The sequence below is a fragment of the Opisthocomus hoazin genome, chromosome 4 (assembly GCF_030867145.1).
Source record: "Opisthocomus hoazin isolate bOpiHoa1 chromosome 4, bOpiHoa1.hap1, whole genome shotgun sequence".
NCBI lineage: Eukaryota > Metazoa > Chordata > Aves > Opisthocomiformes > Opisthocomidae > Opisthocomus > Opisthocomus hoazin.
The window spans coordinates 14,634,605-14,659,923 of NC_134417.1; the positions used below are offsets into that span (position 1 = coordinate 14,634,605).

The following is a 25,319-nucleotide window of genomic DNA, read 5'->3' on the forward strand; positions in this document are numbered from 1 at the left end:
ATTCCTTTGCTCCAAGGGGAGAAATTTTGGAAAAACCTTTGTCAGGGTCTTCTGGTACATTGTAGTCTCTCTGACAGTCCCTGATACTACTACCTTTGAAGAAATTGCCCAGAACTTTAAGGTGTAATCACTTGGTGCCACCAAAACATTCTTCCAACCTTTAATTGACAGGAAGTGGTTAAAGTCATGAAGCAAAAATCCTGTACTATTTCTGAAAAAAGTTTGTATCTTTCACTACTAGTCATTAGTGTGTGCTGTTATAACTTTGGTCATTCTTAGTGTTCATATGAATTATCCGAACCAGATGCTATAAACCTTCTAAATGACGTGTACTGCGGTGGTTGTATTAAGAGATGATAGAGACACGAACGTAGAGCAAGGTCGTTACAAAGTCCCGGTGTTCTTGCAGGGACTAGTGTGGACATAAAGCACCTTCCTGTGCTGTGTGCCTTATCTTATAGCAAAGCAGAGCTGCAGCTTTCTCCTGACCTTGCTGAGCAGGTGGGTGTAGTTGCTGTCGTTCCCATCAGTATACCTGTTGGAGCAGTTAAATAAACCTGTTGGGAGGCATATAGTGTATAGAAATGTCATAGTTTACTTTCTTACAGCCATGGAGAGAACTGGGAGGACGTGGGTGAATCAGAGTTCCTGAGTCACCCAATCCCTGTTTTTACAGAGAGCTATTTAAATCTTGTAAAAGATGCTAGTACTTACAGCCTCAGATGCTTGGCTTTCTTGCTTATGTGCTTCTCATGAAGTTTATGCTGATCTTTTTTGGCTTTGAGATGTAATTAGGAATACCACAGTTATCTGAATCAAGGAAATAAAAGGTTTGTTTGCTTTCTTGAAATACGTATGCAGGGAGCGTGGATTGTTGCTGTTGAGTTGCTGATATGTGGTTAGATGATAATGGCTATAAAGATTCACGTCAGAACTATGGTGGGTTATTTCGTAGGAAGGCGAGCTGCTTTTTCTTCCCCCCAGTAGATAAAAAAATCTTTGAATTATAAAACCTGAAGCAATGATGGCCCATTGCATCACTAGGTGTGTAAACTTAAGACATACCAGATCAGTTTGGGGTTGAGGTTTAGAAACTGATTTCGAGAAGGGCAGTGGAAAAGGCTAATGAATTCAGGCACACTTTTGCAAGTTTGCAATCATGTTTTTTTTTAAACCATGATTTTGAAAATAAACCATTTTAAACCATTTTTTGAAAATAGTCTTGCTGAAATCACATGCTTTTCCTTCATGACTCCCTCTCTCAAAGTATGGACAGACCAAAAATCTAACAAGGAAATGCGTTTGCAGTTCTCCTGCAGTGTGTCGATGACTTCCCATCAAATGAAGAAGTTGCTTTGGGAGGGGCCTGGCAGTAGTCCTTGAGTAGTAAGAACTGAGCTGTGCTGGCAAGTTCTATGTATATAATCAGGAATTCCTGGAGTGGTTTTTTGATATGCAAATAGTATTGTGAAATGATACTTTCTCCTCTTGCTCCTTATCTTTAAACAATGAGAATTTCAGTTTCAGAGTTCAATGGAACAGGCTTTTACGTTGTTGTTTCATTTTCGTTTTATCTTTTTGTAACTAAAGAGTGTTCTCTCATAATGAGTCAGGTATGCACTGTGGCAGCCACATGCATCACTCTGAACCTAATTTTTGAGAAAGGAGAAGCAAGTTTAAGTGATACAGAAATATATCTGCTATAAGTAATAGCTAACAATCTTGAGAAACAACAAATAATAGAAAAAGCAAAATTCAGTTGCTTGCTATGTGTGCAATTGTAAGAACTCTCCAGAAAAACTTTCAGTCTGTTCCAGTCTTTAAAAATGCATCTGTAAAAAGCTGTTTTTGAGATCACTCCTTTGTCCTTATCTGTCACTGTTGCTGAAGCTTAAAATTTTGTTTTATTTAATTTTGTATTCTCTTCCTGAGACCCCAGCTGCAGAACAGATGATGGATAAAGGAGTTAGATGAAAGAACATAAATGAAACTGTTGCCAAATGGGTAATTTCTGGGTAGAACTCATATGGTCATAGTGTATTCCCTTCAAAGGGACTTGTCAGAGGAGGCCTCCCTTTAGATTGAACTAAAGCATTGCTTTGTGTAGGCAGGCCTGCGGTGTCGGAAGGACTGACTGCTCACTGAAGTTCACTGGTATTTGTGTTGGTTTTCTTCTGTGGCTTTGCTTCTGGTCTATTCAAATGGAGACGCACCTCGCGCTTGTGCAGGGGACGCAGGCTGAAGAAGTCACTCAAGCCGCTTTATGGCTTTCTAGATTTATGAATTTTTTTCCTCTTCTTTAGTACTATGTAACCAAAGTTTAGTCACGAAGCATCTGTTGCCCAGGTAACAGGAAGTGTTTTGTCACTCTAAAATATGAGTAATAGGAGAAAATGGCTTATTTAACCTCTTTGGAATAGGCCCTGTTCAGTAGTTGGAGAAGTTAGTGTATGTGCCTAACTCATATACTGTGGTCTGTTTATTACTTTCTGAAGAAAACATAGAAATCAGAACACCGGTAAACTTGTCCCTTCAGTGTTGACCTGCAGTGGGTACGGTGCTGCGGTGCGACTGGCTTCCTAACCTGCTGCGAGTAGCAAGTGAACCCCTCTTACTCAGCGTGGGTTTGTGGCACGGGCGATCTGTGTGTGGATATGGTACTGCTGAAATCACGGAGGCGGCTCATGTGGGTGAGCTCAGCTGTTTAAGGTGTGAAGAGGTATGTGACCACGAACTCCGTCTGCATACAAAATCTTTTTATTTTGCTCAGACTTACCTAGCTGTTTTAGGAGGAATTTCCAAAGAAATGTTTGGTCTGGGCTTTCTGCCCTTGGTGTTTGGGACTGAAAAGCAAGTTTGGAACTTACTTGGCAAGGCAGGGTGGAAAGTATTGCAGAAGAACAGAAAAAGAATGATACAGTAAGTTGAAAGAGCTGCCAAACATTTGTTTCTAAGTTTACATTTACCATTTTGTGTACTTACGTGGTGGTTGTGTTTATAATTTTCAGTATGTGATTGTAGAACAGCACTTTTCACAGCTGAAGTGCAGTGACGTGGAGGACAGTCTTAGTGGGATGCTGGTGAGTTACACGTGAACAACATCTCTGCCCATACTGCTAGGAGTCTGATGGGGTTACTTGAACAGAGTGCTTCTAGATTTCTGATTCTTCGCTTCTGTGGAGATTACAGTGCATGTGCTGTTCTACTCAGACTCAGTGGTTTATTTACTTTTAAATCTGTGACTACATCTTTCAAAGGTACACTGAGAAAATAACTGACCTAAAGGAAGGGGGATGTATGGGAAGATAGGACCCAATGTTAGCGCATTTTCTTGTAGGATGAGCGTACTAAAGAAGTTTCTTCGAAGATCGCTCCCATGTATTTCATCAGTATTTCTCATGCTGAAATCTTTTAAAACCTTTTCAAATTTAGTAAGAAGTTGTTACAGTCCTTCCTAATGGAGATTAGAGAAACGTGTCCGGATATCAGGTTCTCTTGATTTGGTTAGTGCGCCTAAGTTGTTTTAAAAAAAGTTGGCTGTCATAATTACAAAGGTTAGGGTTTTTTAGTTGTGGTTATGTTTCTTTGGTGTTTATCATTTACATTAAGTAACAGCAAACTGAAAAATCTTAACTATATCTCAAATTGCTAATAGGAACTTAAAATGTTAATTTCCTTGGTTTTGGTCTTTTGAAGGTTTTATCTGAGAATGTTTAAAAAAAAACCCTGCACACTGAGAAGGGAGCTTACAGTGGAAGTAATAACAAAATCTGCTAGCTATCATAATGTTGCTGTAGCACAGCAGCAGGATCAGTTGCTGAAGAACTGATATTAATTAAGACCGTGCAACTGATCTTTAATGAGTACTTGCAGAATTAGAACAACAGCTTATTTATGCGTGTGTGTGTGCACAATGTAACTGTAATTATACAACCTCTTACAGTCATTCAAGTGTTAAATATAGATGTGAAGAGGTTTGGTTCTTCAGCCTGGAGTGTCTCGTTCATGTTGGCTAAGCACATCTGTGTAATTACATAAAGAACTAAAGTTATGGAGATAGTAGTTTTATATTTTGTGGGGGCAAGAATATCAATGTTCAAATGTCTGGAAAGCAGGGTTAGTAAATAGGAGATTCATTAGGAAGGTGGCAGCTAGAAAAGAGAAATCCTGTCTATCTCGAGCTAGGTGGGCTTTGGGTAGCTCTGTTTTTTCCTGTATGCGTCTGTCAAATTATTGGCCACAGACTAGCAAACGTGCTGATTTAGCTAAGTTAGCAGCGTCCGCTGATCTGTTTTCAGGCTTAGCTTCTTGACAACCTTGTCAGAACTGTATTATTTGGAGAGCGTTTTTCCTGTTCTTACTTGGTGTAGTAAACAATATCACTTCAGCTTACATTATTGGTAAATTTTTACTGTAGTAAAGAATTGTAAGAAGGCCCCAAACCAAACTCCATCCTGATAACCTGTTTTGGGAGAAAAAGGAAAGGAAAAATCCAAATTTCATTGACTGCAGAAACATTCCTACTGAAATTATGGTTTATAGAGCCAAGAACCCTTTGCCTTCGTCTTGGTGCAGGCTTTTCTGGCTGAATCAGTTAGTTTAATATCTCAAGGAGATGCAAATGCAGAAGTGTCATGAGGGAGTGCAAAAAAAAAACAAACACCCCACCAAAAAATCCCATGTGGTTACTGAATGTTTTATCTTGCAGTGCCTTATGTTTGCGTGGACAGGAAATATAAGAATAAATTCTCTCTAAATTGCCCTTTTTTTTTCCTCTCACTGGTATGTGCAGAGTTCAGATTAAAAACATGTATAGAAGTTTAAACAGTGTAAATGCATTTGTGATCTTTCTGAGCAGATATTGTGCTGTTTGTTTGAGATGTAGATACCCTTGTGAGTTTAGGTAATAATTTAGGTAGTTTGCTTTTTGCTAGTGACGGATTTTTAACAAAAGTAATGGTGAAAGTAGCTGTCTGCAATGGGAGACCGGTATGAAGAAACACAGATTATCCTGTGGACTGTAACATTATTTTAGTATCTGCAGGAGTTTTCCATACTTCTCTGCGTGACAGTATAAATCCTGGCTTTGCTGCCACTCTTATATATGACTAAAAGGTTAGATCAAGAACATGATAAATAGCAGATACTGTCATTATGATCATAAACTAAACAATTTTAAGCAGTTCAGTAAAGTAGATTAAAACATTGGTTTGCCTTCCTGATGATCTCTTGGAGAGGAGTCCTTGAGCATTTGGCAGAATAATTGCCCTAAGGTTAGCATTTACTTTGTGAATATTAAAAATAGTCAGGCCTCAGACCTAGGGTAAATCAGTTGCTTTGGTGTACTGTAAATCACTTACGCCTGTGTAGAGGAGAAATCTAATTTATGGGATGATGTCCTGTATACTTTTTGTAAACTGACAAGACACAAAGACAGACTAAGAAATAATTTGCTACATAATAGTCCCTATAAGCGTTTTATGAATGAGAGGAGGTTTTGAAGAGAGAGAATGCCTGTCAGATGGTTGGCAGACTTGCTTGTGTGGCATGAATCTTTCTGTGAATCAGGCTTTCTGTTTGACACTCCAGGTTTTCTGTTTGAAATTCTGAGACTCCACAATGTGCAGGCACGGTGCTCTTGGGCAGTTTTTAGAGTTCGTATGTCAATAGTAATGGGGATTTAAATAGTTGTATTGTTGTCTTGCATGTAAGAGGTAGTCTAACAGTAGTCAGTGCACACACACAAACTACTTTTTTTTTTTTTTTAATGAATTTATGGTATGCCTTCAGTGACAGAAATTAAAGGAAGACCTCTGCTGACAATTTTGTACGAATAAACATAAGGCAGAGCTAATGATCAGTTTACATGACATGATTTTGAAGCTTCTAAACTTCTAAAATGTATTTTTCTATTTTAAGCTGGATATAATACAAAGAGAATTTGGAGGAGCTATATGTAGTGAAATGTATTCCATCTGACAAAACTTAAAAAAAAAAAAAAAGTTTTGTGCAAGAGAATTCCAGCTTTCCATCTTTCTGGTTGCCAGATGTTATTTTAAGTAGGAACACATGGATATCAAACACTCAACATTTCTGTGCATCTTAAATATCCTAGTCTTTAATTATTAGTGATCTTGTGATTATTTTTAAAAAGATGTGTAACTTATGTAATGGATTTTTGTGTGCTGATGTTTAGAATGGTATTTTGTGGGTTGAAATTTGAATCGAGTTCACTCCTTTGGTACAAAGGAAAGACATGTTGTATTCGGAGTCTGACTTCTGGCTGTGAATGTTATCCCTGCTGTCTGGCAAGAGGTGGAATTTCAGCTGGGAGACGATGCTTGGTTTTCCGCCCTGTGGTCTGTGCCCTTCCTCGTCGCCGCAGCGATCGGAGCTGGGTTTGGGGCTGCCGTGGCCGCTTTGCACAGTGGCGGTGGCTGGTGGGAGCCGGTACCAGGAGACCCGTCCCATACCCGAGACTCCAGCTTGCCGGTGGTCCCCCTGCCACTATTGCTCCTCACCAGTGGGCAGTGATGGGAGACTGAATGTTGCTTATTGTTGAGTTAGAAAGGTGCAGCTTGTGTGTGGTTTTCATGGGATTTTTTGTTTGGAATACTTCATGGAAGTAGTCACGCTCTGCATTTGGCTGGACTCTGCTGGTGTACTTTAATGTAAAGAACATTCGGTATTATTACAGTATCATTGGTTTTATGTAATATGGTGTTGCCAATATTCTGTAGGTTTATGACCTAAGTTAGAGCTGGGTGGGTGAAAAAGAAAAATAATCTAGGTAGAGCAGTGTTGGGCCTTGTGATCTTAACTGGGACTAGCAAAAGGCATTAAGAAGACTCACTGCTCAGCTGGAAATCTAGGTAATGTCTTTCCTAGACTTGTAGCACTCATGTAAATTGGTTGGAGTTCGTATCTGTATAAAGAATTCAGTAATGAACAAAAGAGACCCTTTGTTTCTTAACTTCCTTGAACAGGAAAATTAGAGTTCATCTCATATGCTGTGTAGCCATCTCTCTTTTGAGCCAGATCTTAGGCTTAGGCACCTTCAAATCTTAATGAGGGCTAATAGTTGTGTGCCAGCTGCCTCTTGATTTGTTGTAGCCCTGTGTGTCAGCATCAGTTGAAGTGCACCCTGGAAACAGCGTGTTTCTACTCTGTCGTTTCCAAATGTGGTGTAGGTGACTCACTTGGGTAATCTATGGATACGTATCGGTATTTGATCAAATCAGGCACACTGTAAGAACAGGACAAAAGTATTGGCTTTGCTGGTCAGGGTTGTTACTGAGGATAAGAAGTGTTTGAAGATGACTGAGGAAGCTCTTTCACTGAAGATGTAACTTCTGGCTGCGTTGGTGTGTTGGTGCATCAGAGTCTGTTTAAAAAATATACGCATGTGTGAACACCTCTCTACAGGATTCTTCTCCGGAAGAATCTCCAGTTTGGGGAGTAGGATTTTAAAATTACTCTTTATTTCCTTTAGTTCTTTTTTGAAGTGTTTGATTTTGAGGAATATATATGCCTGTTTATTGTATCCTACTGGATTTATCCCAAAACTAATGATGGAAAATCAGCAGATGAAGAGTTAAAGGTGCCTACTATTGAAAAATATCCACTATATTGTAATTGTAGATCTTGCGAGATTTTGTTTGAAAATATTCGCAGCTGATTTGAGATGAGAAATCTTTAGTTTGTAATTAATAAAGGATATGTGAACTTCTGTCTGGTTAAGAAACAGCTTACCTGCAGTTAGCATTGATAGATGCCCAAGATCTTTAAAATCTCCTTATGACTAAAAGTAGTGGGAAATAAGATACTAAATGTACCCAGAGAATATTTAAACCTTTTCCAGGGCTGTGGGTGTACCATATGCGTTTTGTAGTTTTTTATTTTATAATATTCAAAATGCTTATTTTTTTAATAGATCACTCATTACCATTTGAGAGGGATGAAGACGAAAGGAGACTGGCTTTTCCAAATGTAAAAACAGTAAATTTTAGGGAAAACACCGATACACTGTATTTCTGTATTCTCCTGCTTGTAATGCGTATGTATTGTGTTATCTTGAGATTGGATTCTTTTGACTGGCTTCTTCAGTGCGAAGGCATAAAGGGCAAATAAAGACTTCTTCTTTGCAGTAAGAGGGCATAATAAAACTATTAATTTACATGTAAAATACACTTGTGGTATCCGAGTGTGAGATTACATATATGTGTATGTACCTAATAGCTAAACAAAAAATTCAGATTCAGTTTTTGTCTGTTGCAACAAAGCTGCAGCCTCCCTTCTGACTCTTGTAGGGCATTCTGTTTTTGTGAAAGTGTATTGCCAAAATATTCAGACTCTGAAATGGACAAAAAGGGTAAATACTTGCTGAGGACTCTGTCTTGATAGCAAATCTGAAACTTTCTTCTAGTTTCAGTAAAGAAGATCCACCGGATATAGCTGGAATTCTAGAGAGCTAATGCTCCTTAGCTCTTCTGAAACATGGTGAGCCCTTGTTATAAAGGCTTTGCCGTCTTACGGTTATTTGGACACAACAGTACTTTTCTAACTAGTAGGTGCAAGTTAGCAACTAAGGAAATTAAAGAGGGACAGATGTTGCCTTATTTTTCTGAAATCAAAGCGAACACAAGACTCATTAAGATTATATGTATAAAGAATGCTCTTTGATTAATTACAGAGTAGTGTGATCTCCAGTTGCCTCTACTTTATAGGAGGTTTTCTGTACAGGTGGTTAAGCCTTGCTATATCAGTTCTGGACATATTGATACTGAGAATCCTAATACTGGGGGGATCTAGTGATATTTACTCTTTCTGTTCTTCAGGCAATGCTACCCTGTCTTTTATGGTGGCTGCATTTAAGGTACGCAAGGGGTATCTTTCCAAATCAGGGGTTAGTTTCTTCATTCTTCCTCAGTTTGTTATTACTTAGCCTTTAAAAGGAAAGTTGACGTGACTGCTTGGCATCTGACTAGGATCTCCGGATCTTGAGCCTAGTAGTTAGGGTGTGGTGTTTAGATGGAGGGATGTCCTATCTTGTATCTTTTGCAGTTGGTTGCTTGATGGTTAGCTATGTTTAAAGTTCCACTTCCTGACCTTACTACATAGTTGAGTTTTCAAATGTTGAAATCCTTCATTCCTTCTGCTTCTGTGTTCAGGCTCATGGGTAATTGCTGAGATTTCAAAGATTAAAGCAGCCCTGTAATGTTTGCAAGTTTTCAGCAAAAAGAAGTTTCTGCACACCACCGTCAGTTTCTTGAGCTTGTTTCTGCTACTGTCCCTCCTTTTTTTTTGTTTTCAACATCTTTATACTATAGTCCTACTTCCTTATCTGATAGTAAGGCCTCCTAAAAAGCTGTTGACTCATTCTTGAGATGTTGGAATTACTAGTCAAAGTTGTGCAGGACGGGTATTGTGATGTATTGCATTCTTATCCAAATTTATGTTTAGCAATATAATCAACTTCTTGTCTGTGACACTTTCATGGTCACCATTGTGTCCCCATCGTGGTAACAGCTGTCCCATAATGAATGAAACGTTGAAGTTGAAAGATGAAGAAAATCCTGCTTATCAGAATCTTTGTGGAAGAAGAGGGTTGCTAGTTTCCTACTTAGGCTTACTAACTGTCAGGCTCTCCTGGGGTAAACAAGCTTAGGGGAAAAATGTCAGGTAAAACTACTGGGAAAAGAACACTGTTGGGCATTTCTGGCAATTCACTGCAAAAGAGGAATGAGAGGAAAAGCTGGAGAATTTAGGGCCGGCAGGTAGCACAGATGTCCTTACAGACTGTGTATGATACATTAAATACTGCTTCAAGTTTAGTGGTAATCGCTTTGACTTTCAGCCATGTGTCTGGAGTGCAAAAAAACTTGTTCTTTTTTGAAGACTGATTCGTGTATCATGTTCATTATCTTTTGATCCATATCTTGCATAAAGAACAAATCCAGTGAAGCATGCACCTTAGTGATGTGTCTTGTCTCTTTGCTTGTTATGTCAAAGACCATACGAATTACTGAGGGTGAACTAAACTTTGTAGATGAAGACGACCTTAAGAACTGGTACCTACAAGCAGGCTTTTGGCTTAATGATTACTTGAATTCAATAAGTACTCTTGTCTGATTTCATTTTCTTATTGATGAGAAGTCTGACCTGGGAGGAACAGAAGAATGGTTCTTCTAATATTGAGGACTTTATTCTTCTTTCTTTTCTCCGGTGAAATTTGAAATACAGATATTGTTTGCTATGGACCTGAGAAAACTTGATTTGTTTGTCAACATGATAATCTTCAGTTTGGGAAATGCATTTCCATATTTCAGTCCATGAAGCTTGTAGAATAATCCTAGGATTTCAGGGTGGGAGTGAAGAGAATGTCACGTTTCTGATTCAAAGTCCTACTGTTCAGGTTGTGAAGTTTTTTCAAGCTATTGATAAAATGTTTTGTGGTAATGACTGAGGAATTAAGAATCTAAGGAGCACTAGTATGACTGAGGAAGTTCATCTTGGCATGTCAGGGAGCATTCATCATCTGTTCCTCAGCGTGGAGGGGCTCTGTGCCAGCAGGGAAAAATCTCTGTGGTGCCAAACCAGGACTTCAATGGGCTCTGTGAGAGGCTGCAACAGCGTTCTTTCTTCAGACCGTATTAATGATTATGACACATCTCATAAGTTATAAAACTCTTCTTGTACATATCTGTGCTGTTATCCAAGGTTATTAGGCCTTATTATTCAGTGTACGAATTCTTTGTCCCTCAGTATGTCATGTTTCTTTTTTAATCTGTGGTTGTCTGATGCCATGTGCGTTTACCAAATGGGTTTGTTGTTGGCATGTTGGTTAAGATGCCTCTGGATACTTTTTTATATCTGAAATCAAATGAAGTGCACAGTGATTGGAGGGAGCAGTTGATATGCTGGAGGGTAGATCTGCTATTGTGAAGGACTTCAGCAAGGTGCAGGAAAGCACTGGTACAAACCTGCTGAAGTTTAACCAAGACAAATGTGAAGACTTCCTCTGAGAAGGAACAACCCCGTGCAGCTGTGCTGGCCAGCAGGGACCCTTGTGTCCTGGTGAACAGCAGGTGGACCATCGGTCAGCAGTGTGCCTGTGCAGCGGTGAAAACTGGGCTACGTTAGCAAGAGCATAGCTGGCAAGTTGAGGGAAGAGTTGATTACCCTGTATTTAGCAGTCATGAGGATAAAACTCGAGTGTTATGAGAAATTTGGGGCCCTGCCAGTGCAAGAAAGATATTACCAAAATGAATGTCCTGGTTTCAGCTGGGATGGAGTCGGTTTCCCTCCCAGTAGCTGCTGTGTTTTGGATTTAATACCAGAAGAGTGTTGACAACACTGATGTTTTCAGTGGTTGCTATGAAATCAAGGACTTTTTCCCCTTTCTCATATTTAGCTAATGAGCAGGTGTGCAGGAGCTGGGAGGGAGCATAGCCAGGCAGCTAGCCCAAGCTGGCCAGTGGAAATACTCCATACCATAGATGTCACACTCAGCCTATAAGTGAGGGTTGGCTGGGGGCAGGAATCTTCTTCTCTTTTCCAGGAGTTCGAATCCTCACTTTTCTGGGAGTTCAGTATTTTTTTTTTTTTCTGTGACTTTTGTGAAATTTTTGAGTTTGGTGAAATCCACGAGATTTGTGAGCTCTGGGAAACCCATGGGTTCCGCGATTGCTGCTTGGGGACTGGCTATGCAATTGATTGTCGGGTGGTGAGAAAAATTGTTTTGTGTACAGCTTGTTTTGCATATTATTATTACTATTAGTCTTACCTTGGTTGTATTATTAAACTGTCTTTATTTCAACCCACGAGCTTCTCTTGTTTTCTGTTCTCCTCCTCATCCCGCTGGAGGGGTGAGCGAGCGGCTGTCTAGTGCTGAGCTGCTGGGTAAACCACTGCAGTGGAGTGTCTGCAGCTACAAGCAACTGGAATGGAGTACAGGGAGTTCAAGGAGAGAATGCAGGCTGTGAACTTCAGGCTGAGGAGGCTCATGGAGAATCTAATTGCTGTCTTCAGTTACCCAGCAGGAGGTTATAGAGTTCAGATAATAGGTGTAGCGTGGGCTTTTGGGTTTAGGTGCACAGCAGAAAAGAGAAGATGATCAAAAGTTGCAGCAATGCAGATGACATTCACTGAGGATTAAGCATGTGAACAGGTTGGCCGGAAAGGTTGTGTTACTTTCATTTTCCGTTCTCATACAAAAAGGGGAGAGGATCGGGAGTATTGGTTACAAAGTAGTTACAACTTGTTTTGGGTGGAACAGTGTCATCAAATGATTCCCTTTTTGCCATAGCTGTGTTATGTTACAGTCTCTTGTAGGTGAAATGTGTGTCGATCCCTCAGGTTTTTTTAGCAGAATGGACAGACAGGGTACAGAGGTTTGAAATGTGTATCCAGCAGAACTGTTTGCTGCTTTGCTACGGTGTTGGTATTTGGTCTTTTCTGTGACATTCACAATAAAATGCTATTTAGAGGACCTGGCTGTCAACGTTGTATTTCTCTGTACAGTGGCGTTAGTCATGGTGTTGGGTGCAGTCCCCCGATCTGATTTTACCCTCAGCAGTTAGTGTATGACTGTTCCTAAACCAATCTGCAAGCAGTTGCTTAGAATCTGAAGTTTGATACCAGGGTGCAATTGCTCTGTGTGTATATACATCAGGCCAATTAGGTGAGCAAGTATAGTATCCTGTGGGGTATGCCTGGGGTTTAATTTGCCTTTGCATCATACTTAGAGCTTGTAGTCCATCCTCTGATTAATGTCTACTGGCCTTTTTTGTTGTCTGTCACCTGATGGGCTCTGGCATAGTGGAGGAGACATTCCTGTAAATCATTGGGTGCATATCCTTATCTTGCACTTCTGTACCTCATCCTTTATCCAGTTTTTCACATCCAGAGTACTTTTTTTTTCAAGTTGTCTTTAAGGTGCTTTGAAGTTATCTTACTTTGAAGTATCTCATGTTGTTACAAGAAAGTTAATGACTTATTTTCTCCCATTTCCTTCTGTCACTGAGGATGATGAGTGCAATCACTATCAGGAGCGGTCCGTAAGGAACTCCATTGCTGGTTTTGTTTCAGTCTGATAATTGGGATCAAAAGGATTAGGAGTCACTAGCTTGCTGGCCTTTTCATCGGAATTTGGACAGCACACGTTGAAGCCTAAGTCTGGTATCACATAAAGTTATAGCATGAGTTCTTGGTAATTTTGATATAGTTTGATTTTTTTTTTACACATGTCTAGAACAGTGGGATGCACAGATAGCTTGCAACTAATCTCTACTAGTGTCTGTATGGGATTTGTGTTTAACATGAGAATTAAATGATAATTGCTTTTACTTCAGCTAGTTACAAACTAGTTTTATCCAGCTTTGGCCTTTGCAATTAGTGAGCTGTGTATATCTTTAACTGCTTTTCAGTTTTCTTAACGTCTTTAAAGTTTAAAATGAAATGCAGCTGAAGAGGACAAAGGAGAGTTAATCACAGTACCATTTGCTGCTTAGTTTGGGTTCGACGTCCTCTGTCCCTCTGAGGCTGGATTGTTCTCCACTGGCGGTGGAGCATGGTAGTGCTTCTGCATGTACTGCTCTGATAGACAGCCGGTCTTATGGAATTAACTGCAGTAAATGAAGGGAAATGTGACTGTAGTCATATTTGAATATGTGTACTCAAATACTTTGGTTTAGCTATTAATAATTTGTGGCTAGTCTTGCACATCAACTTTATACTATTGAACTGTAGTGGAAGTTAGTTGAAAGGACATGTAATTGGCGTGTCATGCTATGCACTAAGGGGCTATTCTGCGTAGAGTGTGTGCAAGAAGGTGTGCAAGAAGGAGAGCCGTGTCTTTCTGAGATTTGATAACAAGACTTTAGCAGTAATATTATTGAAATTGTGGTGGTGAGAATCTGTTATTCTCATTTTATGAGTCCAAATACATTAATGTATCCAGAAGTCTCAGTCTGAATAGCAGTTGATTTTGTGTACTTGTTCTTACTCTTCAGAAAGTATATTGAAGAGGTGAAACTAAGATCTAGGCTTCAAACTTTCCTTAACTAAATTTAAAAAAAACCAAAACAACAAACTATGGGAAAATGCTTTCTTAATGGGCATGTATTATTTTGAATATTTTTTTTTTATATTGGGGCACGTTAATTCTAGAATTAACAGTAATTAATTGTTAATTAACCACTGCACCTTTGACTTCTCTTATTCATTGTTTGTCGGCATCGGGTTTGCAGTGATTACTGGTTCCAGCCTCCTCAATTTCAGGAACGCAGTCTAAAAATGCAGGCTAGAACATGATGAATAAGTGAAAGAGTAAAGGCAGGATGTGGCTTCAATGGCAGTTACATATCGTTTGAAGAACAGCTGGCTTTAAAAACATTGACCATTGCCACCTTTTACATTGTAAGCGTAAACAGGCCAAGCAGAGACTTGTCTGTAGCCACAGTATGCTTGGCATGACGGTCAGCAGTGTGTAGTGGTTCAGTCCAGATGAAGTTATTTGCTTAGCAAGTGTCTGCAGCTCATGGCGTAAGAGTGACCGATGCTCTTTCTAGAGGGGAGTTACTTTTTGGTTGCTGGGATTCTTGGAGCCCTGTAGTAACTGAATCTGGAAGCAAGTCTTTCACTGGTTGCTTAAGGGGAGTGCTGTGATGGACACCAGAGAGTTCGGCTTTCCTTCGATGTATGGTAACTGGTGGCTATACTGTGGGCTAGGTAACTGGTGGTGTTATCTTCCTGTAAAAAGGCTGCTAAGACAGGTCTTGAGTTTTCTTCCATCATCTCTGGTATTCCTCCTGCATCGTGGCTGCAGCTGTGCAGGAAGCTGTATCTAGCAAACTGAGCTGTGTTTTAGGAGGGAGGGTGGAGGAGAGGAGGAGCAGAGGAGCAAAATGCATTCTAGAGAGTCCTCGTTACAGAGCATGAAGAGCATGGGAGTCCGCTCATTTGCAAAAGTTGTCCTCCACCCTGAAGCAGCTGTTCTGGTTTTGTGCGTTGCCATGCGCTGTTTGAACATCTTGGGGAGCCACAGATGTTTGATTCATATACTGAAGCAGATTTGATCCTTATTCCTAATGCCAGAGCCTTCTGGCTAAGATTACCCTGACGCAAACCCTGCTCCCAGCTCCAGTGTCGCTAAGGAGCAACGTTTTTGGTACATGTAAGGTCTGGCGCTTGGCCCTCGGTTGTTGCTTTATCACCACTTCCGCTGTTTGTAGCTGGAGATTTGGTCTTGGCTGCAGACATGAGATTTACTCAGAATTATGACAATTTTCTGTGAACTTTAAGTAATTCCTGACACAGATGTTTGAGAGAGAAATTCACCTTTGTATTCTGTGGCTTCAAAAAGTATTAAATTAAGAAAAACAAGGGTAGCATTAACATAGCACAGCTCAGATCAGCTGTTCTTCATGTGTTCCCTACCCCACCATGAAAACAATTTTTGTGGCTAGATGGTGTTAATACATTATTAGATGTATGTATCTGTATTCTCATAGTCGGAGGACATCCTCTCTGTTGTTCTTAGGCTTGTAATCCAGTGTTGGTCCAATACTGGGAATGTTTGCATGAGAATGACTTTTCTATCATTTTTATAGGAAAGAAACAGTGAAAGTAGCAAGTTCTATGTGAAGTAACACAGAGTTGAAATGGGGTTTGGCTGGAACCTGACAGCTGTTTGTGCATACCCAGCTGTAGGGCCCAGTGGCGCTTTCCCCCCTGCGTGTGGTGGTGGGAGGCAGCCCAGAGAACCGGCCTGGGGTGCTGCAAAGGTGCTCTGCAATGAATCGGGTGGTGGAGTGGCTGTCTGTCTCCCGTGATGCCTCTTTCTGCTCTGCTTTATACTTGTTCTTTCTTGACCTGCCCCTTATCTTTCCAGTCTTTTGATGTTGTGTTGTTACTTCTCTTCCAGTTGAGCTTATTCTGTCTTAAAATTTTCCCTTTGGAATAGAGCTTTAATTACTGAGCAGATGTGTTGTCTTCATTCTGCCTCCTCTAACTGCCTTTATCTCTCTTCTTCATCTTGAATCTTAGACTTTTTAGCTCATTAAGTCCTGTGGAGCTAGAACACTTGGCTAGTTAAAGACACTAAAAAAAATAAATGTTATCAGATCTTGCTGCAGTTCTGTAAACAGACTACTTAATCATGCTTTTATGTTAATGCCAAAGAAACAAATAAAAATTGGTTACATTGTGATTATAAACAAACGAATACAAAATTGCAGTCTAAATATTGAGAACGTTTTCCTTCCTTTGTGATGTTTTTTTTTTTTTTCCTCTGTAATGTTCTCTGAAACAAGATTTAACTCTAGAGACTTAAGTGAAAGTTAATTTATGGAAGAAAATAAAGAAAGTAAAAGGAAAAATTGATGTTGCCTGAAATCCTTCACGCTCTGAAGCTAGAGAAGAGGTAGAAGCCAAAATGTAACTGCGCAGGAATGTGCTTAGACATAAAACCTAGGATATAACTGTGGGAATGCCTTTAGATACAAAAACTGGAATGCAACTATGTGTGAGTGAAATCTGCAAAAAGCTGGGAATGTCATGCTCAATGTTTGAGAACTGGAGGCAATTGGCAGGGTTTTTCAGAACTGTTCTTACAGAAACTGCTTTTCCTGAGCTTGGGGCCTGATCCAGTCTTTTTTTTTTTTTTTGTTCTTGGCTTGAACTCATGTGAACTAGAACGGAATTAGCAAGAGACAGTAAAGCTGTGGTTCTGTCTACTCCCTCCCCAGTGGTAAAGCTGGCTTAAGAAATTCCTGCTCCAAATCGTATTTCCCTGCCTGTCTCACTTTTTCCAGGAAGAGTTTTTTGCAGCAGTGAAACGTGAGATGTACCTGGTCCAATTTTCCAAAAAGTGTAGCAGAAAACTTCCAATTACTCTTTTTTTCCAAGGCGGGCTGCTGAACAGTGTGGCTCCGGAAACATTTGTGTTGGGATGACAGCAAGAATGAGGCGCCCCGTGATGGGAGCGAGGGCTGGGAATACAGCTGTTCCTGCCAGCCTCCGGGCGCTGTGAAACCGCGGGCTCGGAGGACAGATTTCTGTAGTGTAACGTTCGTTGCAGAAATTAGTACATTCAAGCTCTGAAGGCAATAGCCTGATGAAACAGGAGTGTTAATGAACTCTCTGAACGAAGTGTCATCCTTCCTCAGTCTTCTATTATTTTTTCAGGTGGCAGTAAGCAAAGAAGGTGGTGTCAAAGGAAACATCACCTCTCAAGCAAAATACTTAAGCTTTAGAAATGCCTCATGAGAGCAACTCTTACTGGCAGGTAAAATCTGACTGGCCTGAAAGTTGTGACCAGTCTAGACTAGAGGCAAATGATATAAACAAGTGTGTCGTCTGAACTTACTGCTAAGTTAGTTGACTCGTGGCAAATGCTGTATTTTTAATAATCTCGTTGCAAGGTCATTCATTAAATAGCTGTAGGTGTGAGCCAGGAGAGTCACCAAATGAATGACTTAAATTTCACTCAGACTTTTAGTTTCTTTCCTTTGTTATTACCTTCAGACATATAGACTGTTGGCTGTACGAGAACAGAGAAAACCTATTTCAGTGTGACAAACATTAGGAGTGATAAAATTTCATCTCGAACCTTTGTTACTAAGCTATATGTTTTATCAGTGATGTAGTTTTTCTTCTTTTTATTGTCAAACTCTCTGCAATTCTTGTGGTTCTGTAAAATCTGTGCTGTATTATAGTTGAAATTTAAGTGACATTGTGGTGGCAAAAAGTGGGTTAAATTAATGTGTCCCTGCCCCTTCCACCCAGTGCCAGAGTATTTTTGTGTCAAGTTTTACAGGAAAACATTTTTTAACCATGCAGGGCGGCTTTAGAAGAAGTAGAAGGAGATGTGACTGAACTGGAGCTGAAGCTTGACAAGGTAAGCTTTTCAATTCAACAATCTCTGTTCTGAAAAATGTAAAAATATGTGTTTAGGTTTTGTTTTAAAGTTCACAGCTGGGAAGTGGCAGTGGCCACCTATCAAGCATTCCTCCCTTGCAGAGGGAAGGGATCTGGGTCCAGTGCACAGCTGGGCCCCAGAGACCCAAGCTTGAGGAACAGGAGCACCAGGCAGTGTGAACTTGGTTTCTCTGCCAGCTGAGGGTTTGGGTTGTGCAATACCCTCCTGCCCCTGTGGCCCCCTCGCACTCATGTGACTCAGCCACATTCGAACTAATTCAGCTTTCATGTGAGTTAAAAGCCAGGGGCTGGCCGTCCCTTCACGGAGAGCTTATGCTTTATGACAACCGCATGCGGTGGGCACATCTGGATACTCTTTGTTTTAGAGATTTAAAGTCAATGCTTTCTGTCTTTGGTAGTCTGTGGCACAGTCGCAGCAGGATAGGTGTGTATGTATCCTTCGCTTTCGTCTGGAGGACTTAACTGCTGTAAAATTCATCCTGCTTGTTGTCATGCTTTTTGCAGGTATATAAAAGGTTGTATGTAGCATCTTTTCAGTGCCTTACAATCCATTTATTGGTTTCCTAACCAGTAGTATTTGGAGGCTTTTGTTCTCTCTTTGCTAGTATTTTGAGGGTGGCTTGTTTTTGTTTGTTGTCTGTAGAAAGTCTCCTTTCCTTAGCATTTTATGCTAAATGTTTAAAATTATTTTTTACCTGGGTTTGAATGTGGTAAGCAGGTGTCATTTGTTCACCTCCCTAGCTACTTTTTGAATATGAACTTTTGTTCCTGCAGCTGTGAGTTGGCTGCAGAAAGACAGAGACAAATAAAGTCAGTGTCAAGTGTAGTGTTATGCCAGAAGACTTGTTGTTACTTCTTGTAATAATATTTCCAGCTTTTGTGGTTAATAATATAACCATTTACTCTTTTGAAATAAAACTAAGATACTTAATTTTGGTGTGAATTTTGGCAAAACTGATGGGTGTAAGACACACTTCTGCTGTAGGGGTGATGAGTCTGTTTTGGTAGATTAAGCCATGTAAGTATTTAAAGGATCTGAATAATCTGTCATGGAAGTTTGTGTTTTTCCACCAGTCTAAAGGGGTCCTTTTTCAGGAAAAGAATTCTCAAATTCTTTACGAGGCATTATTCAGGGCCTTGCCCCCAGCCTCTCGCAGGAGGCCAGTGCCAAATATACTGTTCTATCATCTATAAGCTGTAATTAAGATCTTACTGCAGCCTTTCAGTACTTAAAGGGGGCTTAAAAGAAATAAGGGGACAAACCTTATAGCAGGGTGGGTTGTGATAGCAGAAGGGGTAATAGTTTTAAACTAAAAGAGAATAGATTTAGACTAGATGTAAGGAAAAAAATTTTTACGATGAGGGTGGTCAGGCAGGTTGCCCAGAGAGGTGGTAGATGCCCCATCCCTGGAAACATTCAAGGTCAGGTTGGATGGGGCTCTGAGCGGCCTGGTTTAGTGGTAGATGCTCATTGCAAGGGGTTGGGCTAGGTGGCCTTTAAAGGTCCCTTCCAACCCAAACCATTCTATGATTCTGATTACGCTTGGCCCTGAGACAGTATCCTAGTACTCTTTAAAACAAAAGCATCCAAACCCATTTGCTCCCTGACAAGAACGAAAATACACAAGGGAAGTATTTAAGTACTCTAATTGTAGTGTGAAGTAGAAGTGAGGTAATACAAGTTTAAGTTGAAAGCCGAGCTACTTCTGTGAGCTGAATTAACCACGGCCTGAGGGTAGTGATTTGTCTAGACGTGGCTGGTAACTGTTTCTGCCCAGTTATTCATACTAAACTTAGTTTTATTGTCCCACAATTGTGACTTTGGGCTACATTGTCTGCATTTTTTTTCTCCTCTGGAAGAAAGGATGGTGAGTTCCAGATTGTGAACCATAAGCAAAAGTGAAGGAAAAAAAGGATCATGTTGGTAGTGATTTTTCTGTCTGTTGCTCAAGCAACTTTGCCATTCATCAGAATGTGGAGATGGCGCTCAGATTTCTGCTTTTCATAAGAGGATCTGAGTCAACATAAAAATTACTGGGTAAATAAGGCAGGAAGGTTGCTTGGGTCATTTCCTTGCCGCAGCATAGGATCAAGTATGTTGTTCTTCATGAAAATTTGTCTAACATCCTTGAAAAATCCTTGAGAGATGAAGTTTGTCTGATTTTATTCTCAGTTTGGTTTAGGGTGGGGGAATGCAATTATGCTATGCCTTTTCTCAAGAGAGTGTCTTAGTGATCATACTGATCCTTCTCTCTTTCATTAACAGCGCAGTGCGTAAATGGTTCAAAAAGTGGGAGAACACCCATCACAAGATACTGGTGGCCTTGGTATCAGACTCTGTAGTACCATGAGAGCTAAGGTCCTGCCCTAAGCAGTGAGGGATAGGGATGGAAACCCATCAGAGAAAGACTGATCTGTTGTGTGAGTGGAAGCATGATTGATTTCACCTTCTGAGCTGTAACCATCTATCTCTCTTTGGTTGTGCTTTGTGCAGATAGCCTTTCACTTTCCTGTGCCTGTATTCCGAGTGTCTTAAGGTGAAACAACTGGTGTGGGTTTCTTCTGGCCTTTTTTGGCTCAGGAACCATAACACCCTGATTATTTGCTTGGGTTCTAACCATCTATATTTCAGTTGCTCTGCTTTTTGCCCTCATACATCCCCCTCTCTTGAAATATGCCCGAAATCTCAGTTAACAGTAAAACAAATAAAAAATAATCAAAAAAAAAAAAAAGTAGTGACCTTCTCAATGGCATATCAGTTGACCTAGAGTAGTATTTTTATAGCTATCACTATACAGTAGAAAACTTCTTATAGAATGTGGGGCTCTGTAAACTTAGAATTTAACTTTTGAAATCTTTTTCTTAGACTTAGCTAAGCTGAATGTGTTTCATGTTTCTATGGTGGTGTAAAAAAACAAAACAAAAACTTGCACTTTGTCACTTTTTCCTTTTTTTAGCTGGTGAAGCTTTGTATTGCAATGATTGATACTGGGAAAGCGTTCTGTACAGCCAACAAGCAGTTCATGAATGGAATTCGAGACCTTGCACAATATTCCTGTAAAGATGTGTTGGTTGAGGTAAGTTCTTTAAGAAGTGAAAATGGAAGTATAAAAGCGTAACTTAAAAAGGGTAGAATCTAATAATAAGTGAAGTATTTGAAGCTTATACTATTATTTGTCTTTTGTTCCTTTTTCTTGAGATGTCTCAAGAGTGACACTGGTGCACTGCATGTGTCTGTGTTGTTTAGTTTCAGGTTTAACCTGCAACGGCAAGGGTTTTCCAAATTGTAGAAAATATGTATAAGGTTAGGAATAATCATCTTGGGAGGGGTGGATAAAGTCAGGTTGAAGCTGTGAACGGCTGCCCTGTTTACTTTGCTAAATAAAGGGATTTTAGTCATGAGATCCTAAGAGCCAGTTCTCTGCAACTAAATTCTGAGTTGATCTCTTGAGTCCTGGAACTGTCTGTCACTTTCTAATACATAGAAATTTAAATTTGTAAATATACAGAGCCCATTTTGATGGTGTAACCTCAGACTGATGTCTTGTTAGGCTAATTTGGAACACCTATTATTTCATGTCTATGTTACTTTGAAATGAGTTATGAAATTGTGTAATACACAATTATAATTATGTGCACATCTCTATATCATCTATATTTCATGTGTGTTACGTAACAGAACATCAGTTGCATGTGTGCATCTTCTCACACTAGTTGCGATAGTGAACCTCAGTGTAGTCTGTGTGCAGCTGAAACTGTTGTTGTCTGGAAATTTACTTGCTAGAAATGCAGTGCCGTGGCAAACTAGTAAAGCTTACATTATGTGGTTCCAAGTAGGTTTTTGTTACACTTGGTGTGTAAGCAATAAGCAGTTATCCACATATATTAGGGATCATTGTTTTCTAACTGATGTCAGTGTTGTTAAGCACATCAGCTGTGAGGCAGTAGTTCCTGCAGTAAATCTGTGTGTACTAATGACTGCAACATGTTAACCAGGTTTTTGGAGTTAGTGTTAAACATTAATAAATGTTAAGTAGTGTAGTAATAAATATTTTAAATTAATGTGTTAAATTATGTGAACTTCCCATAGTTTTGTCAACTTAATTTGAATTTTTCCGCTTTGCTTCAGTTTGGTACTTTATGTATAGGTAGGTCACAGTAACATTTTTGTTGCTTGTAACTAGGATAGATTTACTTGATATTACCCCATGTTCTCCTTCTAGCGTAATGGCTTTAGTTTAATAATCAAACTAAGGAAAACCAATTCTGAAGTTCTCTACTGAAAAGCTGTAAACCTCTGAAGCATTGCTTTCATGCTGTGTAGTTGGTAGCGCTTAAATTAAACCACTTTGTTTTTCTCTTTCCAGACCAGCTTGACAAAGTTCTCTGACACCTTACAGGAAATGATCAATTATCACAATGTAAGTATTTCTAGCTGAAACATGACACGGATAGTCCCGTTGTATTTGATAACAGAATAATGCTAAAGCTTTTCTTACTGATAGTATTTGCAAAGTCATTGTTTAAGTGGTATTAAACACCTCTCATTTCATACTTGCAAATATTTTATTTATATATTATTTATGAAGTATTTAGAAATATCCCCTTTTCTGCAGTTTTTTATCTTGCTTTATTTTTTGTTTGGAATTTGTAAGCTTTGCTAAAACTCAGTGCTGTAAGACAGAGTAAATACTGGATTTTTTTCATCTTGTTTAATCGAACTGATGGGTAGCAGTGAAAAACTATGAGCCTATTTCTTTGCTGGACTGAAATAGTGATTACCTTTTCCATAATTTCTGCTCTTTTTTGCATCCTTTATAATGCACAAAATTAAGCACCTCTGATTTGTGTGTAGTTTTCTTTTTGGAAATATGACAGACAGGTGTAAGAGAAAGGATAAAATGCCAAGATTTAAGGCTAATAGTGATTTTTAGCATGTCAGACTTCGGCAGGAAGGTCAGTTTTGCCTGGATCGAAAACAAATTTGTTTTTTTTCTCCTCTAAAGAGTTTAGTCTTGTATCCTGAAAGCCAAAGGGATGTGTTTGTTCTTCTGTTTTCTTCCTCTTCACTTGGGCCCTACTGCTTTTCTTTAATTTTCCAGCAAATTGCTGCAAAGCAACTGAAGTGTCTCCAAAGCACTGAAAATATGTAGGGCACTTAAAATGTATCTTTTTTTTTTTTTTTTTTTGTACCACTGGGAGTTTAAAATGTGATGAGATACAAAGAGTGCAGTTCAAACAGCTTCAGCTGAAATTAAGCTTGTTAGCATTAACTTAACTTCCTAGAGCTGTCGTCTTATGCATTTTTTTGAAAAAGGGAAACAGAGAAGCAGGTTCGTACTGCTGAGTTGGATTTCTTTTCCGTTGTATGAGATGTACGTACCTACAGCTCATAGTGAAAGCTGTAAAGAGGGATGTAAGTGGACAGTGATACTTTCATGGTAGAGAGACGCTCGTGCGAAGGTTCAAAGCAGCAGTAGTGGGAGAAAGTGTCACTTTCGTGTCAGTGATTTCTGCAGATTAGATTGAGCAGATGAATCCAGTTGGCTGTCCCTGTTTCACAGTCTTCATCACACGTCTTGCTGCTGGTTACGCTCTTAACCATGTCTTTGCTATATGATATGCTCTTCTTGACACATCTAACCCAGGTCCTGTATTCTGGCTGCTGTTACTGTTCTATGTGTTTGTGGCTTGCAGTGCTTTAGTAAAATTCGACACAGCACAACTCTCACTTTAGGGCAGTTTGAAGGTGGAAAGCAAAGAACCAGCCATATTAAACCAAGATTTCTTTGCAGATCTAAGTAGGACCACTCTGAGTTCTGTCCTGCTTTTTTTCCCTCCACTTCCTTGCTGTGCTCAAGCATCGCGAGTAGAACAGTGGCTTTTACCAAAATGCACAAATGTAAGAAGTGAGGTGTGTAATGGGGTTTTGATGTAGAGCTTTGCTAGACATGTTGTGGTCCTGCGTTGCTTTTTGTGAATCTGCTTAGTTCAGCAGGACTTACTAGCTCAGAGTGTCTCTGTTGTTGACCAGGTTGGCAGGAGAGCCGTCATGAGTGAGGGGAAGGTAGAACGAGAAAGAGGAGAGGACGGAGTAGGAGATGGTCCCTCCGAGATCTGGATGACTGTCAGTTTTCTCATGAGGCTTTGCTGCAAATAAAGCTAGGAACCAGACTAATGCAGCATCTTCACTGACTCAGCAGTGGAGGAGTAGCTTTGACATCTTATGGCAAACAGCAGCTTTCTTAGAACTTGGAGTGTGTGAAAGGTAATGTGTTTGAGAGGCTGTAAATCTGGTCAGGTCATGGTCTGGGCACTTTTTTCTGCTCCTTTAGGGAAAAAATGTGTATGTAATCTTTCTGCCTAGCACTTTTTTCCTCTTCATTACTGCAAGCAGAATTGCAAGGCTCATATTTCTGGGAGTCCACTAACCAGCTGAGTTCCCATCTGGTTATACTCTTTCTGTATTGATCTTGATTGATGCACGCCTCGGGCACTGGCATGCTTAAATGTCAGCAGTGGGAGTCATCCCAGCATGACTTCCAGCTTGTCAAGAAGTTCTTTATTCTAGTTGTCTGTTTTTCTGGTTTTCCAAAGTGGGAATACAAACAGGATCTTCCATGTGTTACTGTTAGATATAGGACAATTCAGGTTAGAAGGGGCCTTGGGAGATGTCTGGTTCAACTGCCTGCCTACATCACAGCTCTGAGATTTGAGCAGGTTGCTTAAGATTTTATCCCATTTGGTCCTGAAAACCTCCAAAAATGGAGACTGGACGGAGGATATAGTACCACTGTTAATGGATGACTTACTCGGTCATGTTTTCCTTCCTTCCGTGTTTCTAGAAAAGAGAAACAAGCTAGTAAGGGTTTTGCTGTCAGTACTTGGCATTGTGTGGCTTTTCATTCTCAAATTTTGTGAATAGGGAAACAAAGACTGAGAACATTTAAAGAAAATGTTGTTTTACCTGAAACTTTGAGTTCTTGAGTTGCAATTTCAATAAAATTATTTAAAACTTAAAGATCCTTACCTTTTGGACGAGATTCTGTTCAGTTGAGCCAACTACTACTACTTCCTTGTATTCTTTCACTTCTTTGTTTTTTTGTGACTGTGCTTTGTAGAGTTCTGTAATGCAGAATGGGAGATGTAGAGGAGTTAGAAATTAAGGCATCATTTGTGGTCTGCACAATGATAAGTGGCAAAAGGATTTGTCCCATAGCTATTGACCTGTTCCGTGCTGGCCTAAATTCAGAGGGCAGATGTGAAGCTGAAGAAATTAATTCCTCAGTTAGAATTTCTGAGGTCATAAGAGAAAATACAGGTTGTCTAACATTCAGGTATGCTTTGGCCTTGGAAACATACAAATTTTTCAAGCTTTA

The 25,319-nt window shown here is 39.8% G+C and overlaps 1 protein-coding gene across 8 annotated transcripts in view; it reads left to right on the forward strand.

Annotated features, from left to right (window-relative positions):
* Positions 1-25,319, forward strand: part of ACAP2 (ArfGAP with coiled-coil, ankyrin repeat and PH domains 2) — a 69,360-nt gene that overhangs the window by 1,276 nt on the left and 42,765 nt on the right. For all 8 annotated transcript variants that reach the window (XM_075418052.1, XM_075418053.1, XM_075418057.1 and 5 more), the window contains exons 2-4: positions 17,842-17,899; positions 20,898-21,017; positions 22,308-22,361. In XM_075418052.1, the coding sequence (XP_075274167.1) occupies positions 17,842-17,899; positions 20,898-21,017; positions 22,308-22,361 (232 nt within the window). The remainder of the gene's footprint in view (positions 1-17,841; positions 17,900-20,897; positions 21,018-22,307; positions 22,362-25,319) is intronic.